The 27,490-nt window shown below is 43.9% G+C and overlaps 3 protein-coding genes across 5 annotated transcripts; 1 reads left to right on the top strand and 2 right to left on the bottom strand.

Moving 5' to 3' along the window:
- Positions 1–7,278: 7,278 nt before the first annotated feature.
- On the bottom strand, positions 7,279–11,621 carry e2f3 (E2F transcription factor 3). 3 transcript variants are annotated; one of them, XM_079749975.1, is made up of 7 exons: positions 11,479–11,611; positions 10,916–10,995; positions 10,377–10,573; positions 10,131–10,262; positions 9,888–10,002; positions 9,411–9,600; positions 7,279–8,321 (listed from the first exon to the last, which is right to left on the bottom strand). In XM_079749975.1, the coding sequence occupies exons 1-7, from the start codon at positions 11,504–11,506 to the stop codon at positions 8,023–8,025; spliced, it is 1,041 nt and encodes a 346-aa protein (XP_079606101.1). In that variant the 5' UTR covers positions 11,507–11,611; the 3' UTR covers positions 7,279–8,022. The 3 variants fall into 3 exon arrangements, with proteins under 3 accessions (XP_079606101.1, XP_079606100.1, XP_079606102.1); XM_079749974.1 differs by having other exon boundaries at positions 11,549–11,605; XM_079749976.1 differs by lacking the exon at positions 10,916–10,995 and having other exon boundaries at positions 11,479–11,621.
- A 758-nt stretch (positions 11,622–12,379) lies between these two features.
- srfbp1 (serum response factor binding protein 1) lies at positions 12,380–17,490 on the bottom strand (the record flags this gene model as incomplete). The annotated part of the gene is made up of 7 exons (XM_079749372.1): positions 17,388–17,490; positions 17,031–17,126; positions 16,736–16,831; positions 16,423–16,536; positions 15,935–16,063; positions 14,465–14,881; positions 12,380–14,209 (listed from the first exon to the last, which is right to left on the bottom strand). Exons 2-7 carry the CDS (start codon positions 17,124–17,126, stop codon positions 12,380–12,382), a joined length of 2,682 nt encoding a protein of 893 aa, XP_079605498.1. The 5' UTR covers positions 17,388–17,490.
- A 134-nt stretch (positions 17,491–17,624) lies between these two features.
- Positions 17,625–27,399, top strand: LOC307085014 (macoilin-1-like). Its single transcript, XM_079749628.1, has 11 exons — positions 17,625–17,785; positions 18,753–18,894; positions 18,986–19,112; positions 19,555–19,678; positions 20,381–20,559; positions 20,987–21,560; positions 22,944–23,102; positions 23,558–23,740; positions 24,094–24,214; positions 24,480–24,654; positions 25,385–27,399. The coding sequence occupies exons 1-11, from the start codon at positions 17,706–17,708 to the stop codon at positions 25,585–25,587; spliced, it is 2,067 nt and encodes a 688-aa protein (XP_079605754.1). The 5' UTR covers positions 17,625–17,705; the 3' UTR covers positions 25,588–27,399.
- The last annotated feature ends 91 nt before the right edge of the window (positions 27,400–27,490 follow it).

Here is a 27,490-nt window from a genome sequence, read left to right as displayed (position 1 = left end):
CAAATTATTATGGAAGTAATTAAATTATAAGGATAAATAGTGGTTGCAGCTGGCCTGTAAAGGGATATATTGAACACTATCCTCAAAGGTAAGATTTGACAAAAGACGCTGGGATGGGGGGGGGGGGTATTTTTGGCCAATTATTAGGTGTATGGTGAGAGCAGGCGGAAAGGACAGGTTATCAAGCTTTAATGGATCAAAGCATAGGACACCTTCAAGGCCTACTCTTTCATTAGACCTACCACTGGTGTATGTGTTTGTGTGTGTGCGTGTGTTAATACATGTGTGTGTGTGTGTGTGTGTGTGTGTGTGTGTGTGTGTGTGTGTGTGTGTGTGTGTGTGTGTATGTGTGTGTGTGTTTGTGTGTGTACAGCTAAGCACCTCACATGCTAAACACTTAAACACTAGTAATGAGAGTGTGAGTGCTGGCCAGAGGAAGGATAATTGCAGATTTGGCCAACAAGGGCCTTTCCCTGTATGGATTGGATTAAAGCTTATAAACAGACAACAGTAACATTTTCCTAATAAAACCACTCAACATGGGCGAAAACACTGCTGTTGGAACAGCCACCATGTCCATCGAAGCATTAGGCTGACAAAATATCTATTTAATCACATTATTCTGGCTGTTACATTGGTTTTCTTTTAATGAAAATGGACATAATGGTGGAATCAGTGGTAATGGAAATGTTACTTTAAGGGGGAAACAAGCCGCAGTTTAAGACGCTCCAGAGTGCCAGCTAATCATTCCCTTGTACTTAAAAATGACAAAAATAGCCACAAACAAATAGCTTGCTAAAACTGCCTCTGGTGATATCCATAATGATTCCATTGCTCGACGTCTGTGTGCAAAGTGTTCATGGTTCCTACTTATTGATGACCTAACATTGATGACATAAGGAAAACAAGAAAACACATCTACATCTTCAATCCAAAGCAGAGGAAACAACTCCCTATTATACGCTATTCGATTTTGAAGTCTTGATCTGATTTCAGTCTTTACACACTGGAGAATAAGAGCCTTGAAGCTTAAAAACAACAACAGGGAAATGTTTGGAAAGGCTCAGGCACATGGATGGCTTTGGTTGTGTTACCACTTTAGAATGCCTGGGTTGTAGACCGGTTACTATTAAGCCAGTGTCACAATTGAACTTCCGACAAAATCCAGAGAAATAGATCAGGACATTGTACACAGTTGTCCTTTCACACATTTAGTTTTCAATAGTCTGGGTAGAGCGCGATGGTGGCCGGACATCACGCAGAAAGAACCCTGCTGCAGCATATCAAAGCTTGCGGACGAGACTACCAACTTCTGTGATGATGACTGTTTTTGCGTTGATATCAACACCACATATTTATATTTGGACGCATCCACTGTATAACATTCTATTCTTTCCTTGCCAGCCGCATGATAGAGACATCAACGCTCGCTGTGAATTATACTACTTCTCCTTCTTCTTTGCATTGACCTCCAGCTACTGTACCAGAGGATGTAGAACAGGATCTAACTGGTCTTATCTAGTCTCTTCAAACATGGGCTCAATCTGATAGTACACAGACTTTGAACTAGGAAGCTGGCAAGGAAAGATCTGTTTGATGTGCAACTGATTCGGACATATGCCCACGACCTGCTGTGTGTTCTCATTTATTGTGTTTGATTATAGATAATTCTGGCCGTGGTTTTGTCTTTTGTCTTTGTATCAGGACCCTGGGTCTGTAAACAAAGTTTGATTGATTGGGGGGGGGGGGGGGGGGGGGGGGGGGGGGGGGGGGGAGATGTAGGTCACATCCCTAGTTTGAGTTGAAACAGTCACATCCCTAGTCAGGAGTTAAATCCTCCCCCAGCAGCTCCATGGCCAGTAGGCTAGCTGCTGCTCTGGGCCCAACAAGCTCCACTTCCTGTCGGGTTTGCACCTGATGATCAAACCCAGCCCAACAACACAGGTCTGGCCTGTGCTCCTTTATAGTCACTCAACCACTAACTATCCTTCTGTCCCTCCATTGCGTGTGGTGTTGTGTGCCCGGACTTGACAAACAAAACGCACTATTCCACCCACACCCACACCCACACACACACACACACACAGGCGAGCCTGGTGCCCAAGATGGGATGATGGATGTGCTCACTCTGAGATCCTGAGTGAGATGGATGCTACACACCACCCCCTCTGCGCCTAATCTTTCATCCTTACAGTAAATATGACACAAGGCGCATATGCATGCAGAAAAACACTCTGACGAGCAGCAGCTTGCGTGCAGCCGTCCCCTCTCCACGAGCCACAACCAGGGGCCACAGCTCCGCCGAACGGATTTCCTCTTAATGAAATTAGCCCATCTCGCCAACTGCCGCCTCTCGGGCGCGGCGAGGAGTTCCGTAGGGTCACTTGGCTAAGTAACCCACGTTAAGCAAGCCGGATGCAAATGAGATGCAAATCTGGGTAAAAACAGAACACTGGTTAATTTGGCCTCTTGACATTCCAAACAGTCATGGGGGGATATGCAAATTGTATGCAAATGACAACCAGCCTGTCTGCGTGTCTATTGGCTGAAGGGTATATGCCTAATCACTTCTAGTTTTTCCTATGCAAATATTTGATGTCCTCAAGTTAAGCTTATAGGGAAAGTAAAGAGCCTGTGAAGCAAGGATAGGGATCCTAGGTTCAGGAGGTCATGAAGGCTGTCATCCCAACCCCTTCCCTCTTACACACACACACACACACACACACACACACACACACACACACACACACACACACACACACACACACACACACACACACACACACACACGTGGCAGACAGACTTCTAAGAGGAGAACACATGATAAGAGCAGACATTGACTTTGTACTGATTGATGCATTTGCCAAGTAAGATGTGGGTGACAAAATCTCTACTCTCTACGTTTTCCATAAATTGAGTCGAGGACGTTTCATTCCTAAACTATAGCAGCTCAACTATATCTGCACAACCAAGCCTCGGGCTGTAGGAACAGCTGAGGACGTTATAATATACACACACACACACACACATATATATATATATATATATATATTTACGATATTAATCTGTGACTGGCCCTCATCCTTTTCTCTCATTGCTTCTATCCATACACATGTTCTGATCCGTATCCTGAGGTATGGATTCCCACAATGGGTTTGCAGAGAGGTATTGATTCCTCTCCTTCTCCATCTCCCAGAAGAAAACAAAAAAGTCCTTATACAACACTATATTTGTACTTGCTTCAGCTTGAAGCAAGTACAAATACATACACAAATGTATGTATAAACAGACTTCAGCTCATTCACTCGTCTAAAAACATATCAGGGCAGGAGAGATGTGACATAACCGTTCACAGGGTCACGATAATGTGGGAGGGTGCATGTTATGCACTGCTTTCTTCCAAGCACATCAGGCTATCGGCGGTATTGTTATGTCTGCCTTCTCGTTGCCATGTTCCCAATCTCCAGGTTGGCAACTCAATCGTAAACACGTGCCCATTGGCGTTCCTGAGGCCTTGGTTTGCATAGCCTAAAGGGTGCAGCGGATAGACCTGTCGTCCAACCCGGTCGTCCGCTCAGCCCAGAAGACATCTAAATCTGTACAGAACAAGTCTTTACATGTGCCTAACCATGTGCATAAGTCAGGTTCACTCCTTGTCTGGTAAGCGCAGACGAGCCCTTGTTGTTGTTCAGCATGAGGGTCCTCTACAGAGGCCGTCGTCTTAAGGCGGTACAATTACGACGAGTCCTTCCTTGCAGCAGCACCGCTCCGTTGTGAGTGGAGAGAGCCTGCATCTTGATGCGCTGAGCATGCTCTGTAGTTGATGAATCAAACCTCATTCATAAACCCAAAATGTTCCGGGGGCACAGGATTGGCTGAGGGAGGGTTTCGCAAAAAGACGCCGCACTCTTCGGCAGCCAATGAGGCAAATGACACACACTCACTCTCTTTCGCTTGCTCGCTTGCGCTTCTGTTTTGGTGCTCCTCTTTAACCCTCTCTCTCTCTCTCTCTCTCTCTCTCTCTCTCTCTCTCTCTCTCTCTCGTACTCAGTCACTCGCTCGCTTTCGCTCCCTCAGCACTCAACAGCAGTAAAAACAACATTCTGGCTGATGGTGGCGAACATTGATGGAACTCTAGTCAGTTTAGCGCTGAATTCCACTGGGAGATGAGCAACAGAGTCTTGGAAGGAAACACTGAGCCTAAATCCTTTCCAAAGCCCAAGTGGGAGCTTCGTATTGGGGGTTGACTTAGTTTGCCTCCGTCCGCCTATCGCTGTAGTTTTTAAAGTGACTCCGTGATTTGCTTATTTCATTGGGTCACAGAAGAAAGTACTCTAAAAATGAAAATGCCATCGACTAACTGATTGACAGGTATATTGACTGCTCCTTAACCCGGTCCCCCGGAGAGAGAATAAGGGTGGGATGACGTCAGGCCTAATCCAATGGAGCGTATATTCAATATTCACTTTGTGTTTTTCACGTGCAAGGCGCAAATTTCAGGCGTGCAGTCAGTAAACCACAGCGAACCCCCCCCCCAACACACACACAGACACACAACCACACACACACACACACACACGAATCAATAGTTGCTGTGATCCACTAACACTCCGTGAACCAGGCTTGAGTGCCAGAGTTTGTGGGGCACTGGGTTAAATTGGTTTGTTATTGGCATGTACAGAACAGGGTTATTGAGATTCAACACTGCCATCTACAGGAGGCTTGGGCCAGGACAGCCTCCTCCGAAGCTGGATTACATCATCGGGTTAAGGGCGCTGGTGTGGCGCGCAACAGACAAAGAGGAGAAGGCGGAGGAGGGCTGATCAGACACAGGTAAACACACCAGTCAGGGCACTTCAGAGATCGCTCCTTCAATCTTTGTTTTCCTTTTTTTCAAACAGTAGAATCAATCTGGAGGAAACCGGCTTGGTTTACACATGTAGAGAATAACACCATTAAACCATTCTCCAAGAGGTCAAGAGCCATGAGAACATAATTGGTGCACAACACCAATTTGTTCACAGTGAACGGCTTGTAGTAAGCAACCTCTAGGAAGGTAAGATGAGTTATTAAATATCAATCGTAATTGTCCTACCAAGGTGTCCAGCCCAGGTCTGTTGCTGCGTTATTATAGTATCCATCGTTAAGCAAGGCCAGAGCTGCAGATAAATAATTGCTCGGAAATAACACAGAGATCCTCCTACTCCTCCAATGTAAAAACAACTAAAAGACCATGTCCTTGATAAGAAAGCAATCCTCGACAGAAAGGCGAATGTCTTTGGCACGCGGAGAGGCTAATCAAGCCAAATACAGCCGACCGTGTTTCATTAAGCGTTTCCCCTTTTGAACCGGCGTCCTCGGTTGACTTGAAGCAGCCGCCTGCATGCGCCGGAAGATGGATAGACAGGGGAATGGGCGCAGGCCGCCAACATTCATTAGAGCCCTTCATTGGTTGCAGTCATTCAGAAGCAGCTGATCAAAGGGACAGGCTGGGGGAATGTAAACATGGAGCGGAGGTAATCCAGGGAGTAATTGCATTCCCTTGAAAAGGAGTTAAGCATGAGGTTCTGTGGGGAGAGGGAAACGCTGATTGAAGTCATTTGATTATTTTCTTTTTGCCACTTTGAAAAATAAAGAAGAAAGGGATGTATTAATTTAAATGCAATTATTTCAGAGGAACCTCGATCAATCTCCAAAGTTCTGTTTTAATGACGGTTTTTGCATCAGTAGGTGGACCGGATGGGTCCATGTTTGTTATTGCTTCCTGTTCTGACACTAAACAAAGGACACAGACCTTCTGAAAGTATATGGCTTGTCTGACCCAACCAGATGAAATCAGAAGACCAATTAGTTTAAACTTAATTGCTTGGGAGTTACACAATTAAATTGAAACTGAAAGTATTTTTTTGTGCTAGCCAAGCTACAAATTCTCATTCATATTCAAGTTCATATTGATTTGCCCACAACTTATTGCATATCCTATTTGATTCTGAATTCCCAGAGTTCTATCGGTTATTTTTGCCAGCGAGGGGAGCGAACCTAATTTCATTGTTATATTTAGTGTGTGAATGTTATATTACATCTATTCATAAAAATCTATAGTTCCTCATAGAGGGATGGTGGTACGTGGTTTTCAGCCCTAGCCTAGACACTTAGAAATGAGGTCCAGCATTGTATGACTACACTGCCTCCTGGTGTCCAGATGAATACTACAACCAGATATAAATATAACAGGGCAGCAAATACCCAAATATACTTTCGCAGCCCAGTGACCCCTTGGTGGATTGAGAAATCCACCAAGGGAATGCACTTTAAATAAAACATAAATAAAATAATGTTTAATCTTATCCCAGGCCTTGAGCCTAATAATATATTTATAATGCTTTATTAGTCTCTTTATTTATTCATCGTTGGCGCTTAGTTATGACATGTAGAAATAATTAGAATCTATTTATCAGGCGCCATCTCTGACATTGTAAGTTATATACATTTATTTGTAAAAATATAAATCAAATAGAAACAGATTTTGGGAGACAATAAGTTGTATTTTGTTTAACTTGGCTTGACTTGGGCAGCATATCTCTGGGAGGGCTGACCCTGGTGAGTGGCTTAGCGATGGTATATTCTTAGGGAGAGGCTGAAGCTCTTTGTGGAGCCAATATTGATGTGACGGTTGAATTTGGTTGAATACCAGGGGTATTCGGAATGCCAGAACGGAATTCTGATTTAAATTGCAACTAGAAAATATATGTTTTTAAATATATACTAAAATACATGCATAAATAATCGGTAAAAAAATAAATAAAAAACCTCTGCAGACTACTGATACTACTGGCACTCATAACTTAACAAAATATGAAAGAGTGTTGATGATTTGTCAAAAAATGAATCAATGAAAATTAAAAAAAAAACAGCTTGAAGAGACTTTGAGAAACTGCTTAATGAATAATTCAACAAGGCAATTGAAATATCTTAAACTTTTGTATGACTGAACAATGTTCATAGTTCAACATGTGTCATCAAGTCATTAGGAACGTAGAAGTTGGTTAAAAAATAACTGCAGAAGAACATATATAAATATATTTATACACACAAATATCAAGGTCTTAAAGATGGGACGGCTGTCAAGCTTATGTTTTATGGGGGACAAGATTTGTTTAGTCTTATAATAACTATGTGAAGTACACCTAGAGATCCGTCAGGTGGGAAGTCAAAAATGCAGGAGAAAAAAAAAGGAGAGCCAAGTCATTCTAAAAAATATATATGCATATTTATTAAACCAAACTTTGAGGAAAACATGATTAATGTAGATCTTGAGTGGCCCTCTTAAACACTGTGACAAATCAACCATTATACTGGAGAAAGTTGGTCCATAGCTCATGGCCTACAGTGCTTGGCAATATATACTCTGAACAACATCTCAAATGTTTAGCAGTTCGGAGGTATATTGTGGAAATGGTCAAACTTCCATCTTTAATCAACTCTGGGCATTCGAGAAAAAAAAAAGCTTTCATGTCTCACAGACATGGTTGCACTCCACAACAATACAAGAAAATCGAGGTGTTGCATGAGTTTCAGCCAGGGTCTATACAGCCAGTGCAAAAAGCTGAATACTGGCAGAGACCACCACTAACCATCCAGGCACAGTTCCCATGTTCTTCCAGAAGGGACTGACACAATGACAACCAACTATTTTACAATCCTTTAAAAGTGAATCAACCGTCAAAACCGTGGTCCCTGTACTACTCACAGATGAACTCTACTCTTGACAGAAAAAGTGTGTTTACTGCGACTGGACCACTACAACAATGAGAGCTGAACGGAAAACGACAGGTGGGAGGCATGTGTGGAGGAAGCGAGGTTCAGTGTTCAGCTCCAAGTATCATCTTTTTGGCAACCAGGAAAAACCCCTCTGCCCCTCCAGGGGCTCAAGAAAGCCTCACAGAGTGGCCAAGGTTTGAGTCTGGATGGGCCTCTGAACTCTTAAGGAGAACTAGCACAGAGCGCGGCGCAGCGGGGCACTCAAGGGGGGAGGTCAGCCGGCCCAAAACACTTCCACAAGCCCCCTTCCAGTTCGACAGAAGAAAAGGGGTATGAAATGCCCTCGTCCTCCCCCAGACTGAGGAGGTATTCCTCCCCTCCCAGAGAGAGGGCCAGCGGCGTGGTGAGAGTGGCAAAAGACAGCGTCTCCTCCCCGTCGGAGGAGCACGAGGGGGCGAGCAGGGAGGTGAGAGGGCTGGGAGAGGGGGAGACGGACCCGTTGGCAAGTGGCGGCAATTGCTCCATGGTCACGGTGCTGCTGCACAAGTCTTCAACGGCGTCTGGGGAGCGGGGGGGGGTACAACATGTCAAAAAACAGGCAGATGTGGGGTGGGCTTGGAGACTACATCCCATTGGGGATTTGGTACACGCTGTACCACAGTACCCAGGCAACATGGCTATTGTAATCTCTGATGTCAATAATTATCTGGCACCATTTTGAGATTTGTGTCACGTGTTCTCACCAAGTGACAACTTAGGGTTAGGGTTAGACAACAACTTGAGCTCAACCCAAGAGAGGAGAAATGGGGAAAGTCACTATAGTATGATTACTATGGATGCACCAATTGAAGGACGGGTACCAACAGCTTTGTGCTAATATAATTAAACTGGCCACCAGCTGATTTGCTTTAAATGTAGCGGATTCTGTATGCGGCTGTTTTGTAGGGTTTGTCACAGAGATACTAAAGCTGCAGAATGCAATACAGGTTTCCTGAAATTGCAAAAAAATAATCTTGCATCAAATTCGCACGTAAGTCCACTGAATACAACGTCATCAACAGACAAACGTTTTTAATTGAGATCACTCCTTGAATATCATACTTGGAATTTGACTATTTTAATGGAAACCTGGAGATTCATGTCCAGGTTCCATGCTTGATTTGAGTCATGCTTGATTTGACGACTTCTGTTTGGAAACAGGTCTCAAATATTGTGTGTGAGTGTGCAGGTACTGATTTCAGGTCCCTTCTCAATTTCAAACACTAACACCTGGTGATATAACAAAAGTCTTTCTTGAAAGGATATGAACTGGCTTGGTTATGAGTCTTTTTTTATGAAAATATAGTAAGTTATTTCAAATGTTGCATTTAGAACATCACAATTTCTAACTGTAAGTCTATACCTTAGGTAAGACTGAGTTGAATGAGGCTGGTAATACTTCATGGTCATATTTTGAAGACTATTTCAGAATTATACATGAATTATATAAAGGAAATAAACGTATCGGCAGGTCAGGATTGCAAATAAATGTTTTTGACGATTGAAAAGAATCGATCATTTTAAGCAGATAGAGATCTGGACGATGGTCGACTATATAATAATGGCCGACATCCCATAATCTAAGGACGATATGGCCGTGTGTGACTCACCTGTGGACGACATACTCGGGAAAGATGGAGTCTGGGTGTGCTCCATGGGGCTATCGTCGTCGGAACAGTCTGTGTGTTCGTCGTCGTCGTCGTCCTGTGGATCTTCTGGGACATCGAAGGGGGAGTGGTCCTCCGAGGAGAGGTACACGTCGATAGGACCTTGGCTGCTCTTCAGAAACAGCTGGATACTCTAAAAACATGAAGAGAAGAGGAACAAAAAGATTCTTAAAAACACTCCGGGCCACTCCCCTGTCCCAGTTCATTCAGACACAACGTTTCAAGAAGAGCCTCGAAACATTGAGCCAGTTCACCAGGTTCATTCTTTATAAATTGATTGTGATATTACAACTCCAGCCACTTTACCTTCGAGTATACGCCATCACATCACATTGGAAATTTGCATCTGCAATAATGCAATTGAGAATTCCCAAGAGGTAAAGGGGTAGAACAGGGACATGAAGTGATCCAGCCTCCTACCTCTGCTGGATGGGGCACTTCCAGAACGGTCTCGGCGGGGGCTTTGACCACAATCACCGTCTGTTCCCTCAAACTTGGGATCGTTTTCACATCCTCATATGACAGATACAGAAACGTGGGTCCAAGGGTCAAGGATATACACCCGGGTCATTGGCCTGGTTAGGATACATCCATCATGCCTTGAAGCCATTTGATAAAAAGCAAGGGAGAGCAAATGCACAAGATTGGACTAGAAAAGGATATTTCTCGTTGACCTCATCTTCCCACATGTGGTTGACCTGCTCCAGGGCGGCCTCTATCAACTCATCCAGCTTCTTCTCCGCGTCCTCGAGGATCTGGACTTCGCGGTCCAGCTTAGCCTTTAAATCAGGGCCCCTGCGTGTACAACCTCCAGGGGTTCAGCCAACAGGGTGATATTCTCTACCCAAGTCACCAGGGCCGATGTACACCCTGACCATGGCGTGTTTGTACAAAGCGAGGAGTACTTACGTCGACTGTACGGTGTACTTGGACGTCCTGACGAGTACCCCTGCGCCCAGAAGGATGTTTGCGATGTCGCTGACGCTTCTCATGCGGACGCCGAGGGACATCCACGCCTTATTCATGTCCAGTATGCCTTCTGCAGAGCCTTCCACCATCCCCCATAAAGCCCTCGTCCTCCGGATGAGGGCTGAATTGCGCCTTGTCTGGAGAGTAGAAGACATTAAGAAGATGGTTACTATAGTAATGAACAAACTTGACATTTAGCTCACACATATTTTTGATTATCAGTCTCAAATGTTTCCTGTATTTGGCTAAATGACGATTCCTTTGTTGTGGGGGCTTGGAGTTTTCACCTTTTAAACCATTCCATCATGCCCTTGATTCACTGGTGGCCAGTTTCTTACCCTCAAGTAGTCTCTTTAGACCAAACTTAAACGCGAATGAATTGAACACCGGGTTTGCAACTTGTATGAAAGTCAGCGAAAATCGTACTGCCACAACTGATTAGTGAATTAATAAACATTAAACAAAATGAAAGACCATACTTGTGTCGCATATGGGGGTCGCCCCCTGCGAGGTATCCTGAAGTCAGGATCAGCCTCGTCTAGCTCCACGCCTTGTTGGCCTTCACAGGAAGATATTGAAAATATGTTTCTTAGACAGTTATTAAAAGGACACAATGTATAACTAAGTTAGAATACTTTGTGAGGATTGGCCCAATAAAGAACAAAGCCTCATCAATGTACCTCCTGCGCGTCTCTGAATGATCACGTTTTAACACAAGTCACAAAGGAGTCACACACTGGAACTATTGCGGATGGCTGGGGACCAATCCACGCTGGTGTTTTGACCCATTTGCTATATTAAATTTACCTTTTGAAAGCGCCAACTCTACTCACTTCATGTGTATGAAAAATGCTTATACTTTCATGATACGCTGACCAATTAACCTCTCAAGTGTGCGGCCATGTTTGGAGCGCTGAGCTCAAACCATGTACGTGTAAAAAAAAACATGGAGGGGCAGTAATAGGTCAAATGAATTGATTTAAACGTTGGTTTTGCATCGTTTCAACAAAGTATGACGACAGAAAAAGCAGAACAAACTAACCCCTTGGCCGAGCTGCAGAAGTGATCATGTTAGTGACGTTGGAGAGGAAGCGATTCTAGTATCCACTCACGCAGGCATATTACACGTCTGTGGATATACATCCCATTTCCCATATTACTCTGCGACGTACTCGCTATAAAAACTACACGCGCTAGTATTGTGGAAGGATACGTAGGCACATGGATGGGGGCTTCCGGTAGAGGGATATCAGTTTCCGTTCCATGTTTCGTCAAATAAAATGAAAGTAAAATATGTTAAAATAAAATAAAAAACATTTATTTGTCTCCTTGTAATTTTGAAATATTCTCGCTCCGGATACTGTTAAATGGCTAACGATTTTAAGGTAATTTTAGAAAGGAAATTGCGTTCCTGTAGCCCGGTATAACGGTACAATACATGACCCACTCAGCCTACAGCTATGTTTCAGAATGTTGTAGTGGCCGCCCACCAATCGTCACAGCGTCGTGTTACATGGCAATGATGAGATGACATCATAAAACACTCAAATAACGAGAACATTTTATTAGAAACATTACAATATTTTTTTATACAAAAAAAATCAATTATAGCCATACGAATAAACGTAGCAATGCATGTAGGGCAATGTCGGTGGTAAGATGGTAAACCTTATTTTTTTCTTACTTATAGAACAGGTACTACTGTTGTCACAGTATTTTTTCAAAGGTTTGGTTGAATCATGCCAATTTAACGTTGGGAACAGAAAAAAAAAAAGTGTAATGAATAAAGAGTATCATTTTTTAGACTTTATCGACCACGTGGGGCTGGGCCTTTTCCTTAAAAGATTACAAGGCCATTTACAAAGTGACATCCTAAATATTTCATAATAAACTAGTTGTTGAATCAAAATTACACCACAAGGACAAGATAATTGACGACACCTTTAATCATCATCAAACCTAATCTTCTTCCCCTGGAAAGCCTGGATTTGTCCTTGCTCTTTCCTCTTCTTGCTGGCTTCCCATGATGGATGCAGGGACTGCTGTTCTGGCTGATTGGAATTAAAACCTGCACCACTGCGATCTGGTTGTCTGGAACCGCGGCCCCTTCCCCGACCACCTCCACTTTCCCTTTCCCTTCCTCTCGCAGTGAAGTTCCTTCCCCGGTTGTTTGATCCGAAAGGTCTACTTTTAAAGTCACGTTTGGCGTTGCTGAAATCGGATTCTCCGCTGTCCCCGCTCTCCCGGGAATTGAATCTGGGAGGCCTGCTGTCAAATCCCCCACGGCCACCGCCCCTCATCACCCGACCTCCACCCCCCCTCATTCCCCGACTGCCACCGAATCTATCTCCTCTGCCTCTGCCACTGAACCCCTGTCTGCCCCCATCACCATCACCATCACCATCACCGCTCTCTGACCGGGAAAGGGACTGGCAGAAGACAGATGTAAACTTGGAGCCTTGGGAGTCACTGGGACCTGGCTCCAGCTCAGCGGGGCTCTCTGGTTCTGAAGGGGTGTCCTTCACCCCGCTCTTCGTTTTCTTCTTCTTTTTGAACTTGCTCACTTTTCCTAAGAAGAAGTCATCGTCGCCATCACTCTCCGACTGAGAGGACCTCTTGTGGAAACGCTCCTCTGTGCTGTCGTCAAAGTACTCCTTTGGTACTTCCTCGTCAGAGGACACTATGTCGCTCTCATCGTCGTCATCGTCGTCTGACATTTTCTGATTTGATTCAAGTTCAGGCTTAAGATTTGGCCTTTTGTAACCCACTTTGCTCAGTGGTTCCTTAAGATCCTTGGCCTCAGAGTACTTGGTCGACGTTCCCACCTCAGAGCCATCGTCACTCTCCAAATCTGGTAACCTCATACTGTTGGACTCCTCATCAGACTGCAAATCACTGTCGTCGTCCTCCTCGTCATCATCATCAACATCATCATCATCATCATCATCATCATCATCATCATCATCATCGTCGTCTTTGTCCTCCACTCCTTGGTGCACTTTCAGGTCACTCTTTGACAGTGATGAACCCTTGTGTAGTGACACTTCTATGGCGTCATCGTCTGACTCCTCTTCACCTGCTCCCTCTAATGATGTGGTGGGCTGCTTTGAGGTGGTGACCTCTCTTTTCTTCTCGGTGAACTTACTATGTGTGTCAATTTTCACAACCATGTCGCTGACATTGTCCATGGCTTTAGCGCCCTCCGATGGTGGTGACTTTATGTGAAAGACTACCTTGCATTTTTCCAAGCAAGTCTTTCCGGTGTCGTCTTCCATGGCCAAAGTATTTTCTTTTGCAGTAGTGTGATTTGTCTTCCTTTCCATAACTTTACTCTGTTGTGTTTTATTCACAAGTCCGGTAGATTTGCGGTTTCTCTGCATTCCTTTTTCCAAGGGCTCGGGAACCTTACCAATTTTTTGGCTCCCTGAAACGCCTGACAAGTCTCTGTTTTGAGTAGTGGTCACTTCAGAACCGACGCCCCCCATTTCTTCCTTCCCCTCACAGCCACCCATTTCCTGTTCTTCACTCTCCTCTTCCTCCTCCATTTTCTTTCTTTGAGTTAGTTCATCAACATCTGCAATCTTAGGTTTACCCTTTCCTTTTTTGGACCTTTCCTCTCTGAAGGCTTTCACAGCTAATTTAATAGTCGCAATCCTCTTGCTGAACTGAGGGTGGCTGGCTATTCTGGCAATGGCTCGGTCGGTAACAGAAGAGGCTGGGTTTCTACAAACCACATCAAATAGGATCTCCTGCTGCAAGGCTATCTTGGTCACCTAACAGAGAAAAAAAGATCACTCACATTAAAGTCATCTTGACATCGTTATAAAAAGTTAATAATTGAAATAACATTAAAACCTTCAATTGTTCTACATTTAAGGTATATGTTCTCATCGCAATCTTTTTCCAGTGTGTCCCACGATGAGTTGCTACCTTAAGTGTAACGACAACGTTTGAGCCTGATGTACAGGAGAGCAAGGCAACGTCCATCCCTGGATGAAGCTACAGGTATGGATAAAAGCAGAACCTACCACATCTGGTTTGAGGGCCTTCATCTCATGGATCTCTTCCACCATTCGTTCGGCTCTTCTCTGGTTCTTCTGCACCTCGTTCTCTTTTCCCTTCTTCTTCTTCAAAGCAGCGATCTGTCGTGTCAGCTTCCTGATGAGCAGCCCCCTTACCCGGCTCACCTCCTTCCTCATCAATACCACCTCGTTGTTGAGGTTCATCCGCGAAGTGTTATCCTTCTTTGGTTCACGCAAATCCACTTTCTTTTTTCCCTGCGTGGCCTTGGGCTCTTTCTCCTTCTCCTCTTCACCATCATCATCATCCTTTTCACCACTGCCGTCGTTGTCGTCGTCGTCCTCCTCCTTCTCCTCCTCAGCCTCCTTCTCCACCTGATTCTCCTCAGTTGACACCTCTTCCTCTAGCTTTTCCTTGGAAAGAGTCTATGGAAACAGAATGCATAGTGATGAACTATTGTTATAACTAGGGATGGGACAGAATATCAGGGTCCCGAGGGTCAAAGTCGATTTTTAACATTTGGACTGTTATCATTTTTTCCCATTCAAATAAACAAGAATTAACGGACGGAACTAATGTTGGACACCTCGAAGGGCATTATCCCGCTTATACCATGGTCACTTGCCAAAGAAAATAAATAAAGACCATTCATTTATATTTTCATGCGTTTTACAATCCAAATATAAAGTTTTTCACAAGCCATAACTTTGTTTCCCTGGTAACGCCTGAGGGTTTGACTAATTCCTGGAACGATCATTACCCTCCCGTAAAGTTCTTATGCAACGGAAACATTGTTCACTCCAGTAAATAGGATGGACCTTAGCTTCAACTTGGCAACGGGAGGTATTCTAGTCTGCTCAGCTATGAGCCAGAGAGATAACGTTATGCATTATACATATTTATAATTCGAAATTCGTCCCAGCCTTTACCAGATATCCTATAGTATACCAGATAATATAGGATCTATAGCATATAACCGCGTTTTCTGATTACAGTTTAGAGCATTTTTCACAATTTACCAGCTCTCGTTTTGAAGGCTGAACAGATCATTTGACTGGAACTACTTAGCAGGTATTTCTTTTTTTGCGTTCAAGATAATAACTGATTTCTTGCCGATTATCCATGGCTGCATTGGTGAATGTCGGCACACATCGAATAATCGATTATTCGTTCATATCATCCACTGATTATTCAACCATGAAAAATTTGAGTTATTCACATCCCTAGTTATAACAATTTATTATAACAAACACTGCACAACAAAGAGAAAAAAGGTGATTATTTAAAAATGGAAACAGATGGGCTTCACATCATAAATATTTACAGTGTTAACAGATGTCTTAGAGTAGCTCCTCACTAAAATATTCTTTCTTAAAACATCCAATCTGTCTACCTTTTTAGTATGCTAAAAGGAAAACAATAAAGCAGACAACAAGGCTGCGAATTACATGAAAAGAGAATACTGCTCATGGCCATACCTCAGCTGTGTTCTCCTCACTCTCTCGCTCAGTAAACAGATCGGTCTGTGGAACATTTTCTTCTGCCTCTTCCTGTCTTGCTTCAGCACAAGGAACCACTTGCTCAGCCAAGTCCTCTGTAGAAGTCTGCTGTCATAAAAACCACCAGTGATGAGAAAAGGGCTAACAGAACAACATTCAACTTCTGAGGTTCATAAGTGCACAGACATAAGCTTGTGAGTACCCTTATTTTTTTGTTTGAACTATAATGTAATTACAGGCAATAACTTGAAAACCCTGCACTCCGTATGAAACATGTTATCACTATTATCACTTGTTGCCCTACGTCTTCACATGCTGACACCATAGCGGAAAACTGAGTATGAAACTACATTGTTGTTTTTTAATTACTTTTCATTGTCGTCTCGAATGTTTGAAATACCAGCACTAGCAATAAATGAAACCAGCATTCTATTCGGATACGTTTGAAGACAGTTTAGTTAGTGTACCTTGGAAATTTCCTGTTGCTCCGGAATATTCTCACTCATCTCTGTATTCTGTGACATCTTCTCACACTCTTTTTCCCCCACGTCAATCAGCTTTATCTCCTCTGTTGATGTTATCTGCAGGATTATGACAGAAAACAAATGACGAGATATTTTAAAATGAAAGCACTGTGAAATGATTAATCGATAGACAATTTCGTCAGTATATAAAGTCTAGATGTATGTATTCTCCTCTTGGTATAGTCAAATAGCACATTGTAGAATCAGAAACCAGTATTCAATTCGGATACGTTTGAAGACAATTTAGTGAGTGTACCTTGAAAATATTCTCACTCATCTCTGTATTCTGTGACATCTTCTCACACTCTTTTTCTCCCCCGTCAATCACCGTTATCTCCTCGGTTGATGTCATCTGCAGGATTATGACAGAAAACAGATGACGAGATATTTTAAAACGAAAGCACTGTGAAATGATTAATCGATGGACAATTTCGTCAGTATATTAAGTCTAGATTAATGTATTCTCCTCTTGGTATAGTCAAATAGCACATTGTAGAATCAGAAACCAATATTCAATTCGGATACGTTTGAAGACAATTTAGTGAGTGTACCTTGAAAATATTCTCACTCATCTCTGTATTCTGTGACATCTTGTCACACTCCTTTTCCCCCCCGTCAATCAGCGTTATCTCCTCGGTTGATGTCATCTGCGAAAATATGACAGTAAACAAAAAAACAAAGCACTATGAAATTCATAACTGATGACCAATCCACATCAAAACCTATAAATGTTGTCATCACGTGTTTTACAATTCAGAATAATTCGTTTTTCTCCAGTAACTTTAAACGTGGGGGAGCCGTGTGGCGCCCGGCATGGACTTGTAAAGGCCTTATGGTTTGTACACGAGAAACGACAACCTCGCATACCGTAAGAAAACAATATAATTTACAGGATGTAATATACCAACCTTAAACCCCCGTGTTTAAAATAAGCATTTAGAAAATAAAGCTATAAACGTCGGGTGCATGCATGGTCCTATGTTGTGGAGGCAGCCATTAATGTGACGTCGATGACGTTGTGTGTGACGCATCACGTCAGAATGCGACGCACTGTTTCGTGAAAGGGGGAGGGCCTTCCACTGACTGTTTTTATTTATTTCTTTGTTTCATGTGCATAAAACAAATACAATGGGTAAAAATTGAGGAACCGCACATAGTAGCATGACTGTATAACATTTCCGTTGCATTTACCAGAGCGGTATCAGAGGTGAATCAACAGGGGGAGGATGAAGCGGCGCAATGCGGACTGCAGCAAACTCCGACGGCCGTTAAAACGGAACAGAATTACCGAGGGTATATATAGCAGGTACGCAAAAAGGGGGCTTCAGGGACGTTATTGTATAACAATGGCGCCCCTTAAGAAATGTAAAGACAGCAATGGCAGCATCCGTCTTGTTCAAAGAGCTACCGCGATTTTATTGACAGTAGGACACCTTGAATGAATGCTTCTACGTTACAGTATTACAGGCCGGATTCAGTGTATCATCTCATTCATGATATTGTACCAACGGCAATATCGTGCCATCTCAATGTTATTATTAATAATTATTATGGTATTGAGCTTGGTCCGGTGCCAGGATTTGCCGGGTAATTTTTTTAACTGACGTTCTGCTTCAGACCTGGGAGGTTAAAACCCCAACGGTCACACGGTGTGTTATTGAGAGAACAATGCACGAGCTTCAGAGCACCGTGGGTCTCCAGTCCACGCGTTTTAATACCGGGTAGACTTCAGGGTTTCTACACCATGTCGTTAAAATACCGTGTATAACAATGTTTCTCCTCCAACAAATATATCATTTTACATTTGAACACGGTTTTGTCGCGGCAACAGGCACAATACAAACTGGAATATTCTCTCGTTCGGCCTTTGTATAATGTCATTGCTACAGTATATTATAGGTGGTTTTTCAACGTGAATATTGGGTCAATGTAAGACCGGGGCTCTATAATTAATGTCAAGCCAGAAAAGTGAAAGCAGCTGTGCTTGTTAAAGCGACATGCCTATACATGCTCTTCCATAGGTCCTGACTCCTATTTTCTCTTGCTTGTTCAAATAGGACCACTATTCACATACATACTCATTCACATTGCAAGCGACGTAACGTGCTTAAGTGAAATCCCCTTCACAATATCGATGTTACTTTATGAAAATATTATGCAAGTTTACATCTACACTTTATGGAGCTTCACAAGCTGTAATACTCACGTTGCGATTGTTGTGTCTGTCCCTGTTTAATGCAGACTGTTCCATTGTTCTTTCTCTCTCTTCTCAGTACTTTCCTATATCTGAAGTTCTTGGTGGTGTGGGTGTTGGTGCTGCTAGCAGACTTTGTACTGGAGTTCAGGTTTGAGTACCTGTGGCCCTTCTGGCTTTTCATCAGAAGTGTCTACGACTCGTTCAGATACCAGGGGCTGGTAAGAGTCTTTGTGTCTTTCAGTTTAGTTCCTTTTTGGGGGGGGAATTGTTGATAACTAGTTTTCTATTGTGTTTTTCTTCCCTCCGCAGGCCTTCTCGGTGTTCTTTGTGTGTGTAGCGTTTACGTCTGACATCATCTGCCTCCTCTTCATCCCCGTCCAGTGGCTGTTCTTTGCCGCTAGCACTTACGTATGGGTCCAGTATGTCTGGCACACAGGTCAGTGTCTTCCCCTCACTGCCATTCTCTCAGTATCTGCCTTAGAAAGGACATTCCGCACGGTGACCTCATGCTAAATTCTAATGGTACACTCTAGATAAGGGACAACTGTATTGGAGCAGTGTAGTAGCAAGGGTCTTCATTATCTAGGTTCTGGTTGTGATTCCCAATGTCTGCCTACCTGACTTATTTTAGCTAGAGGCCCAACCTCCTGGTCCTTAATGTCCAGTAATGTTGTGTAGGTCAAGTGGTATAGAACAAAATCAACACTGCCAGGGTGACGGGATAGATTCCCCCTATGGCCAATGGTATTTCAAGATGCTTTGGATCAAAGTGGCCACCAAATGTCATATTTATCAATGAAATCATCTCCATGGTGATGTATGCTAATATTGGAAATCATTAGTAATTGATGTTCTTCCTGTCCTTTGTTTTTGTCCAGAACGAGGAGTGTGTCTGCCCACCGTGTCGCTATGGATACTCTTTGTGTACATCGAGGCCGCCATCCGCTTCAAAGACCTGAAGAACTTCCATGTTGACCTGTGTCGTCCGTTTGCTGCTCACTGGTAACCAACCTAACTTCTCCAACTGGTATCTGCTGTTTTAGTCATGCAACCGCAGAGATGAACACATCTGAGCTATGTAAATTGTAGGTGGGAGCAAAATGTTGGCGTGAAGTTAACGCGCAAACCAAGGTATCCTGCGAGAAATTTGACCTTTTTACCCGTGTCAGGGATTTCCCCACTGTCACATATAGGCATACCTCTTATCGGAACAAGAGGTACAAACATGGCTTATCGGAGACTGAACCTGGACAAATGTATGCACCAAAACACGTGGTGTAGTGGAACAGTGATGTCATTGTCATTGTGAAATAATCAACCACATCTTTCTGTGTGAGTCAGGTTTTTCCACTCTGCTTCATAATGAATGGTGGTGAACAGTGCTGCTTGGTATCGTATTCCTAAACGGTAACCACTTCTCCCACAAAGAGATGAAATTACCCTCTTGATTATTTTGTCTATTCTGAAAATGTACACATGAACATAGAAGATGAAGACTCCCTTCCGGATAATACATTAGAGATGTATTGATCTATCTAGGAATTGGTTTCCAATAAACCAGCCATTTTATGAATATTACCGGTACTTGGAATGTTGTTGGGTCAGCCCACTCGTGGTACAGAGTAACGACGGTCTGCTTAAAAGAGGAAAAGGCAGAAATTGCGAAATGACCCAGGTCGGTATGCTCTTTCCCTTCCCTCACAGCATCGGGTACCCGGTGGTCACGCTGGGCTTCGGCTTCAAGAGCTACGTCAGCTACAAGATGCGCCTCCGCAAACAGAAGGAGGTGCAGAAGGAGAACGAGTTCTACATGCAGCTCCTGCAGCAGGCACTGCCTCCTGAGCAACAGATGCTGCAGCGACAGGAGAGGGAGGCCGAGGAGGGTGAGACACACACACACACACACACACACACACACACACACACACACACACACACACACACACACACACACACACGTAATTTGTGTAGTTGTGTATGGCCAGTCCGAACATGTATATGAATAGCCAATAAGTCAGAACTAGTTAGGCTTATGGATATGGATACTTGCTCAAAGTGAAGACGGTTGGTTGGTTGATTTGATTGATTGATGAGACGTTATGTGGATGTGTGACTGAAGTCACTGCCTTGTTCTGTCCCAATAGTTCAACAACCACATATCTAATTTGTGTTAAGATACTTAAGGTCAGCTATCGGGGCGCGTATGACGACCTGATCGTGACAACACACTGCTCTCATGTGGCTAAGGGGTGAGAAAGAGGGTGTGCTACCGGACCTCCCAACAAGCTTCGCTGCTTCTCTCTCCTCCAGCGGCTCTATCCAAGGGGTCGACGGTGACGGAGGGGGAGCCCACGCCGCCGGCGTGTCAGAACGGCGCTCCGCCGGGGAAGAAGAGCTCCCAGAGCGCCCAGCTTCCGGAGCTGGAGTACCGGGAGAAAGGGCGGGACAGCAACGGGAAGGAGAGGGAGGGTAAAAAACAGCACCCGGTTGGGATCAACAACAACAGCATCGTGCACACAATAGACTCCAGGGTGCAGGAGACGGACTTTGTGGAGAACCACATCGGGGGGAAGAGACTGAACAATGACTTGGTGGGGGAGCACACGCACGCCGACCCCACTCAGATCCCCAAAGAGGAAACGGCCACAACAACGGCTGTGGCTGCAACAACGGGGAAAAGCACAAAAAATCAGGGCGGAGGGGGTGGGGCCGGGTCCGGCTCCTCCCCCCGAAGCCACGGCTCGTCAAATGGGAGCGTGCCGTCGGGTTCTACGTCCTCCAGTAAGAACGAGAAGAAGCAGAAGGGAGGCGGGAAGAGTCCCAAAGACCCGGTGGAGAACTGCATCCCTAATAACCAGCTGGGCAGGACGGACACGTTAGTACGGTACGTTAGGGGTACATTAGTAAGGTGTGTTCGTAGTGCGTTACCATGGTCTGCAATAGGGGTGGGGAAAATAATCGATTCTTCAATGCATCGCGATTCTCTCTAGAACGATTCCGTCTCGATGCAGATAAATTAATAATCTGAATTAAAAAGTGAAAAATCTGAAATTTAATTTGTTCGCCTGCTGCAACATTGTGTTCGCCAGATAGGGATAATTGTAGTAATTTTAAATTTATTTTATTTATCTTCAGTGTGTATTGTCCAATCTGATTTGTCTTGACACGAAAACTGAAACCTATTTTTTACATACTTCCATATTGTGTTGTAATGCAAGCTGCATTGATTATTGCATTGTTCATAGAAAGTCATATTTGTGACAAAAGCTTTCTCTCTAATAAAATATTAGATAAGTTAATTCATCAGTTGATGTCTTTAATGATCATCACAAAAGTAGGAAGTGATTAGTAAACTCTGAGTAGCAAACTCAGTTGTGTATATATATATATATATATATATATATATATATATATATATATATATATATATATATATATATATATATATATTTTTTTTTTTTTTTTTTTTTTTTTTTTTTTTTTTTTGAAAATCAGGCATGGAAATGTACATAAAAAAAATTGTCGCATTGATAATCACTCTAGAATCAAATTGTTGACCTCATAATCCGAAACGAATAGTGAGGTGCCAAGAGATTCCTGACCCTAGTATGCAAGTCATTGGTGTAAGTATGGTAAGATAGTAGCACGTTGGCTAGTAGGTTAGGTCAGACGGACAGGGCGGGCGGCACGCGAGTATGGTGTGTTTGTGCATAACAGTAAGGTATGTTAGTGCGTTAGTATGGTCCCTAATTACCAGCTGGGCAATGTGTACAAGAATGGTGAGGCAGTCCACCCACCCTAATCTCTTTGGCAAAAACTTTAATCAATGCATTTTCTGTGAATCAAAAAGAGGAATTCATCATGTTGTGTGAAATGAAGCCATTGAAATGAAGCCATTTCACACTACATCACAGAAAGTAGATATGGGATTTTTTTTTTGCATTATAAGTTTCATGAAGAATCAAAGGTGTCTTTGTGTTAGAGGCTTGATGAGGATTTATTCCAATTTGTTAACTTAGTAGCTGTTGTGCCGTAAATGATAAATGCTTCTTCGTGCCTTATTGATTATAGATTGTGTATTGGATTGGACATTTGGGGATGTTGAAGAAAGAAATAATCACAACCTGTCCATGGCCTCTCTCCTGTCTTTAATTGGCACAACTGGGACCTTGATCCATCCTCTCTGTATCTCTCAATCTCCTTCATCCCTCGAACCCCTTCACTCAACCTGTAACACCCTGACCTTTGCCTCCCCCTCCCCTTCCAGGCTGGAGCAGGACGTGAAGCGTCTGAAGGCGGACCTGCAGGCCAGCCGGCAGCTGGAGTCAGAGCTCCGCAGCCAGCTGTCCTCCCTCAGCAACCAGGACCGCAGCCTGCGCTCCGAGCTGGGCCAGCTCCGCCAGGACAATGAGCTGCTGCAGAACAAGTAAGGACGGCTCGAACGTACGGAGCCTGATGCCAGGGCCCAATAAGTCAGCAGATGAGTGTCGGACAAAGAACACTGGCTTTTTAAGTGTAACCTTCCATTGCCTGACCTGTAAGTCGACGATCTATTGCCATAATTTGTTGGCGTCGAGTGACGCAATGGAAGGCCACAGACTATGAATGAAAGCCTCACTCCCCTTTTGTATCAAGATGCATTATTAAACACTAATGCACTCCTTTAAGCACCCTGCCAAGGGTTTTTACATAAACTAAACCCTAATTAAATTTTAGGTATGTTATCAGCAAATGGTCTTTCTGTTTTCGATGTTCAAGTCCTTGTTGAGGTATAACAAATGTACCCTCATTACCGCTCAGACAATAACATGGAGTTATTGCCCAATGAAGAATCACGTTCCCCGGCTGAGCCCTGTTTGTGTGTGTTGTGTGGCCACCCAGGCTCCATAGTGCGGTGCAGGCCAAGCAGAAGGACAAGCAGACCATCTCCCAGCTGGAGAAGCGTCTGAAGGCGGAGCAGGAGGCCCGGGCACTGGCTGAGAAGCAGCTGGCGGACGAGAGGAAGAGGAAGCGGGTGGAGGAGGCCGCCGCCGCCCGGGCGGTGGCTCTGGCCGCCGCCACCAGGTACGCACGCCTGCCCTTCACATGAGGAGCACATGGTATCAGTCGTCCAATCAGCAACCTCTGTGTCTTGATAAACTTGGTGGATTTACTTCCAAATTCCAAGAGGGTTTGCCTATGGTGTTTAGACAAAGGAACTGTTTCAGGGAGCGGAGCATCCATCGGGTGAAGGAAGTTGGGATTTGAATAGAGATTCAAAGTGCTCGTGTAAACGGGGCCCTTGCAAAAGCTGAAACCCTGCGAAACGGCGGTGTGGAGTGGTGTTCATTTGAATAGCATGGAGTTGCATTTTGCATTGTTGTCCTAATAACATCACGGCCCCAATAACAATGACCTGTTCTGCCTGTGTCCTGCAGGGGGGAGTGCACAGACTCCCTGCGCGGCCGCATCAGAGACCTGGAGACTGAGTGTAAGAAGATGGGCATGGACATGAAGCTGAAGGAGGAGCAGATCAGGGATCTGGATGGAAAGTGTCAGGTTAGTTTGGAGTGCTACTTGTTTTTCCCCAAATCCTCACCCTGACCTTAATGACCCTCAGCTCTTACCTTAATGTTACCAATTTGAACAATAACATGTCAAATTAAAATACCACAATAAAATAGTTTCTAACTTTATTTGAACTTGACTGTACAAAAGGTTTTTAGAAGAATTCAAATAAATGTATATATTTTTTACCAATTTCTACCTTTTTGTCTCACGCATGTCTGACCGGATGCATCCATCTCTCCCCCACCTCTCCCAGGAGCTGAGAAAGTACAAGGAGAACGAGAAGGACACAGAGGTCCTGATGTCAGCGCTGTCTGCCATGCAGGAGAAGACCCAGCACCTGGAGAACAGCCTGAGCGCCGAGACCCGCATCAAACTGGACCTCTTCTCAGCGCTGGGCGACGCCAAGAGGCAGCTGGAGATAGCCCAAGGTAGCTCAGATGTGGATGAGGGAGTTTCAAAGGGTTGCAGTGGTTTCGGGTGCAACGCTCGCTGCTGTCAATGCTCAGATGAGGGCTGGAAGGGACCGATTGAAAGAGTAATGAAATTAAGGGGGACACTGTTTGACCCTTATTGTTATGTAAATCCATATGGTTTTCCTTTTTTGGGTTACTCACCCTACTGTACACATTGTTCTGGCTATACATGCAAAGATTTTTACACAATGAATTGAGGACGCATGGATGTATCAAAAAGCGACCCTTTAAACCAAAGGCTTTTATTCACAAAACAAGTAAAAAACACAAGTATTTTGTATTGTATAAAGCGAAATATCAAACAAATGGGGTCCATAAATGGAGTTTTCGCCATAATTATATTCATTGCTACAGTTGCATGTTTCTTTATAAACAGAAAAAAACAAGATCAAAGTCTTTGGTTGGTGGGTGAAAAGCTAAATCCCGCAAACCTAGCAAGAAACAAGCTTGGTTTGTAGTTTTGAAAATATATATTCATTGCCGATAATTGGCTGCATTTCGACATGCAAAGCCTTTTGAGGCGTGTTCCCATTTAGATGCAGACGGGTGTCTGCATCTACACTTGATTTAAACTTGAAGCCACGCTCAAGAACACAACGCCTGACCTAGCACATACACACTGTCTCCAACCACGTCTCAAGTCATTTTAAACTCCCCCTAACCCAACTGTCTCTCCCTCCCCCAGGCCAGCTCCACCAGCGAGAGCAAGAGATAGCGGACCTCAAGCAGCGGATTGCGGAGGTGATGGCGGTGATGCCCAGCCTGTCCTACTCTTCAGACGGCGGGAACCACAGCCCCGTTGCGCCCCACTACTCCTCCAAATTCATGGACAGCAGCCCCTCCTCCCTGGACCCCAACGCCTCCGTCTACCAGCCCCTCAAGAAGTGATCCCACAGGGGACCGGGGACATAATGTGGATTTAGTTTCCCCTCTTGTTTAATTCCGTACGTTTGTGTGACAGTCCCTGAGGATTTTCTGGTCACCATTCATGCAGTTTCCATTGGAAAACTGGTACGCGCAAACTCGTGCTCGATCCTGGTTCTTCTAGTTCAGACGGACTGGGGTTCTGGTTCTGAGAACCAGAGGGCGTTGCTAACGAGGTGTTTATTTTTGATGTTCTTTTTTTATCGTACATTATTTTGGCTGCGGTTGTTACTGAGTTTGATTGTTTGTTGGGATGTAGCCATGACGGGATCCGATATGTATCTAGGTAAAAGCCAAACAAGAAGTTAAAAGAAAAGAGAAGACTGTGTTGCATCTGTCATTTGGGTTTGGTTTTTCCACGGGATCTTGATCAATTAGATATTGCACACCGGAATGGGTGTAAAAAAAAGTTTGATTTCAATTTAAAGCGCCTGTTACGTTAAAAAAAAAAAAAGCTATTTTGGGATAGATGAATGTACAAGTACTTTTCATGTTTTGGATATCATCAATGATCGTTTGTTTTGTAATGAATGTGGTTCAGCTCGCTTGAGAAATGTACTTTTGTTACTGACCTTGTGATATAGCACAGGTAGACATTTTGTTTGTTCCTCAGACGTTTTCTTTGAAGGTTGAAACACATATGCCCCTGGCGCATAATGGAAAGGTCAAATACCATACCAGAAAAGCAGATGGTGACTTATCATAGATTTGACTAGGCACTGCCAAACGATCTAGAATTTATTTTCATGTTGATGATGATGCCCTTCATCCACCCTCATTGGGACCAAATTGGAAACTGTTAGGCCATATTATTCTTCTGTGGATTTAATGATGTCTGGGTAACCCGGCTGTTACCGTCTTGCTGTTTTACAGTGCCTTGCGATTTGTCTTTTATAAGATGCAGAACCATACTCTCATTCCCACACTCTAGGCTCTGGTTCTCACCCCCTAGCATTGATTTGCGTGGTTTTCGTTTCTACAATGTATTTCCATGGTAACAGTATTAGGAGGAAGTGTCCGCCCTGCCCCTAGATTCTACAAAGCAAGATGCTGCCTTGTGCCACAAAAACCAACCCAATCGGATTGTCTAATCATGCCCTACAGCTGGCATTTAGTTGTTTACGACAATGTACATTGACATTGCTGAGGAATGTTTTAATTTATTTACTTCCGTTATTAAGTGCCAAGTGTTGAAGTGTTTCTTTGGATCGGTTTCCATCCATACTTTCAATTGGTGTAGTGTGTGTACAATGTTTAAAGAAGAGTACTGTTTTTCTTTTTGTCATTACAACCTTCTTGAATGGTGTTCGTTGTATTAACGAGGTCGTAGGTGAATATGGTGCAGCGCTTAGGCAGCCAGACGGATTCATAGTGTTCACTTCGTCTATTTTTCCCTACGCATTTATTTATTTGTCGAGAGACTTTATGGTTCCGTTAAGCGGCTTCTCGCTGGGTTGCCGTCTTCCTCCTCGCCAGAGAGGGAACTGTGAAATAGTCGTGTCGATGGGGATTAGTTAGCCCTGGTCGTGGCGTTCACAGTGTGTCGCACGGGGCCGGAGTTTCTCCCCTCCACACCCACCCCGACGGTGCGCTCACGTTGCCGCCCTGAGGGGAAAGTATTTATGTGGATTGCTATGACATTGTGAATTTAGTTCTTGATGTGGTTTTTGACAATATTTGGAAGAAGAATGAGGGGATGTATGCATAAGAAGTGCTTCATTTGAACTCTGCATCGTCCCACCATGTTGAGTCTCATCTCTTCCAACAGATGTTCCTGTGTCTTCTCTCTGGCGCCTGCTGAGCGTCACAATTAAAGAACGTTTTGCTGGTGGCCGTGTGAGCTGTTTTATTTGTTTGACTTAAAATA

This window comes from Pollachius pollachius (assembly GCF_949987615.1).
Source record: "Pollachius pollachius genome assembly, chromosome: 13".
Classification (NCBI taxonomy): Eukaryota; Metazoa; Chordata; class Actinopteri; order Gadiformes; family Gadidae; genus Pollachius; species Pollachius pollachius.
This window is presented reverse-complemented; position numbering and strand designations above follow the sequence as displayed.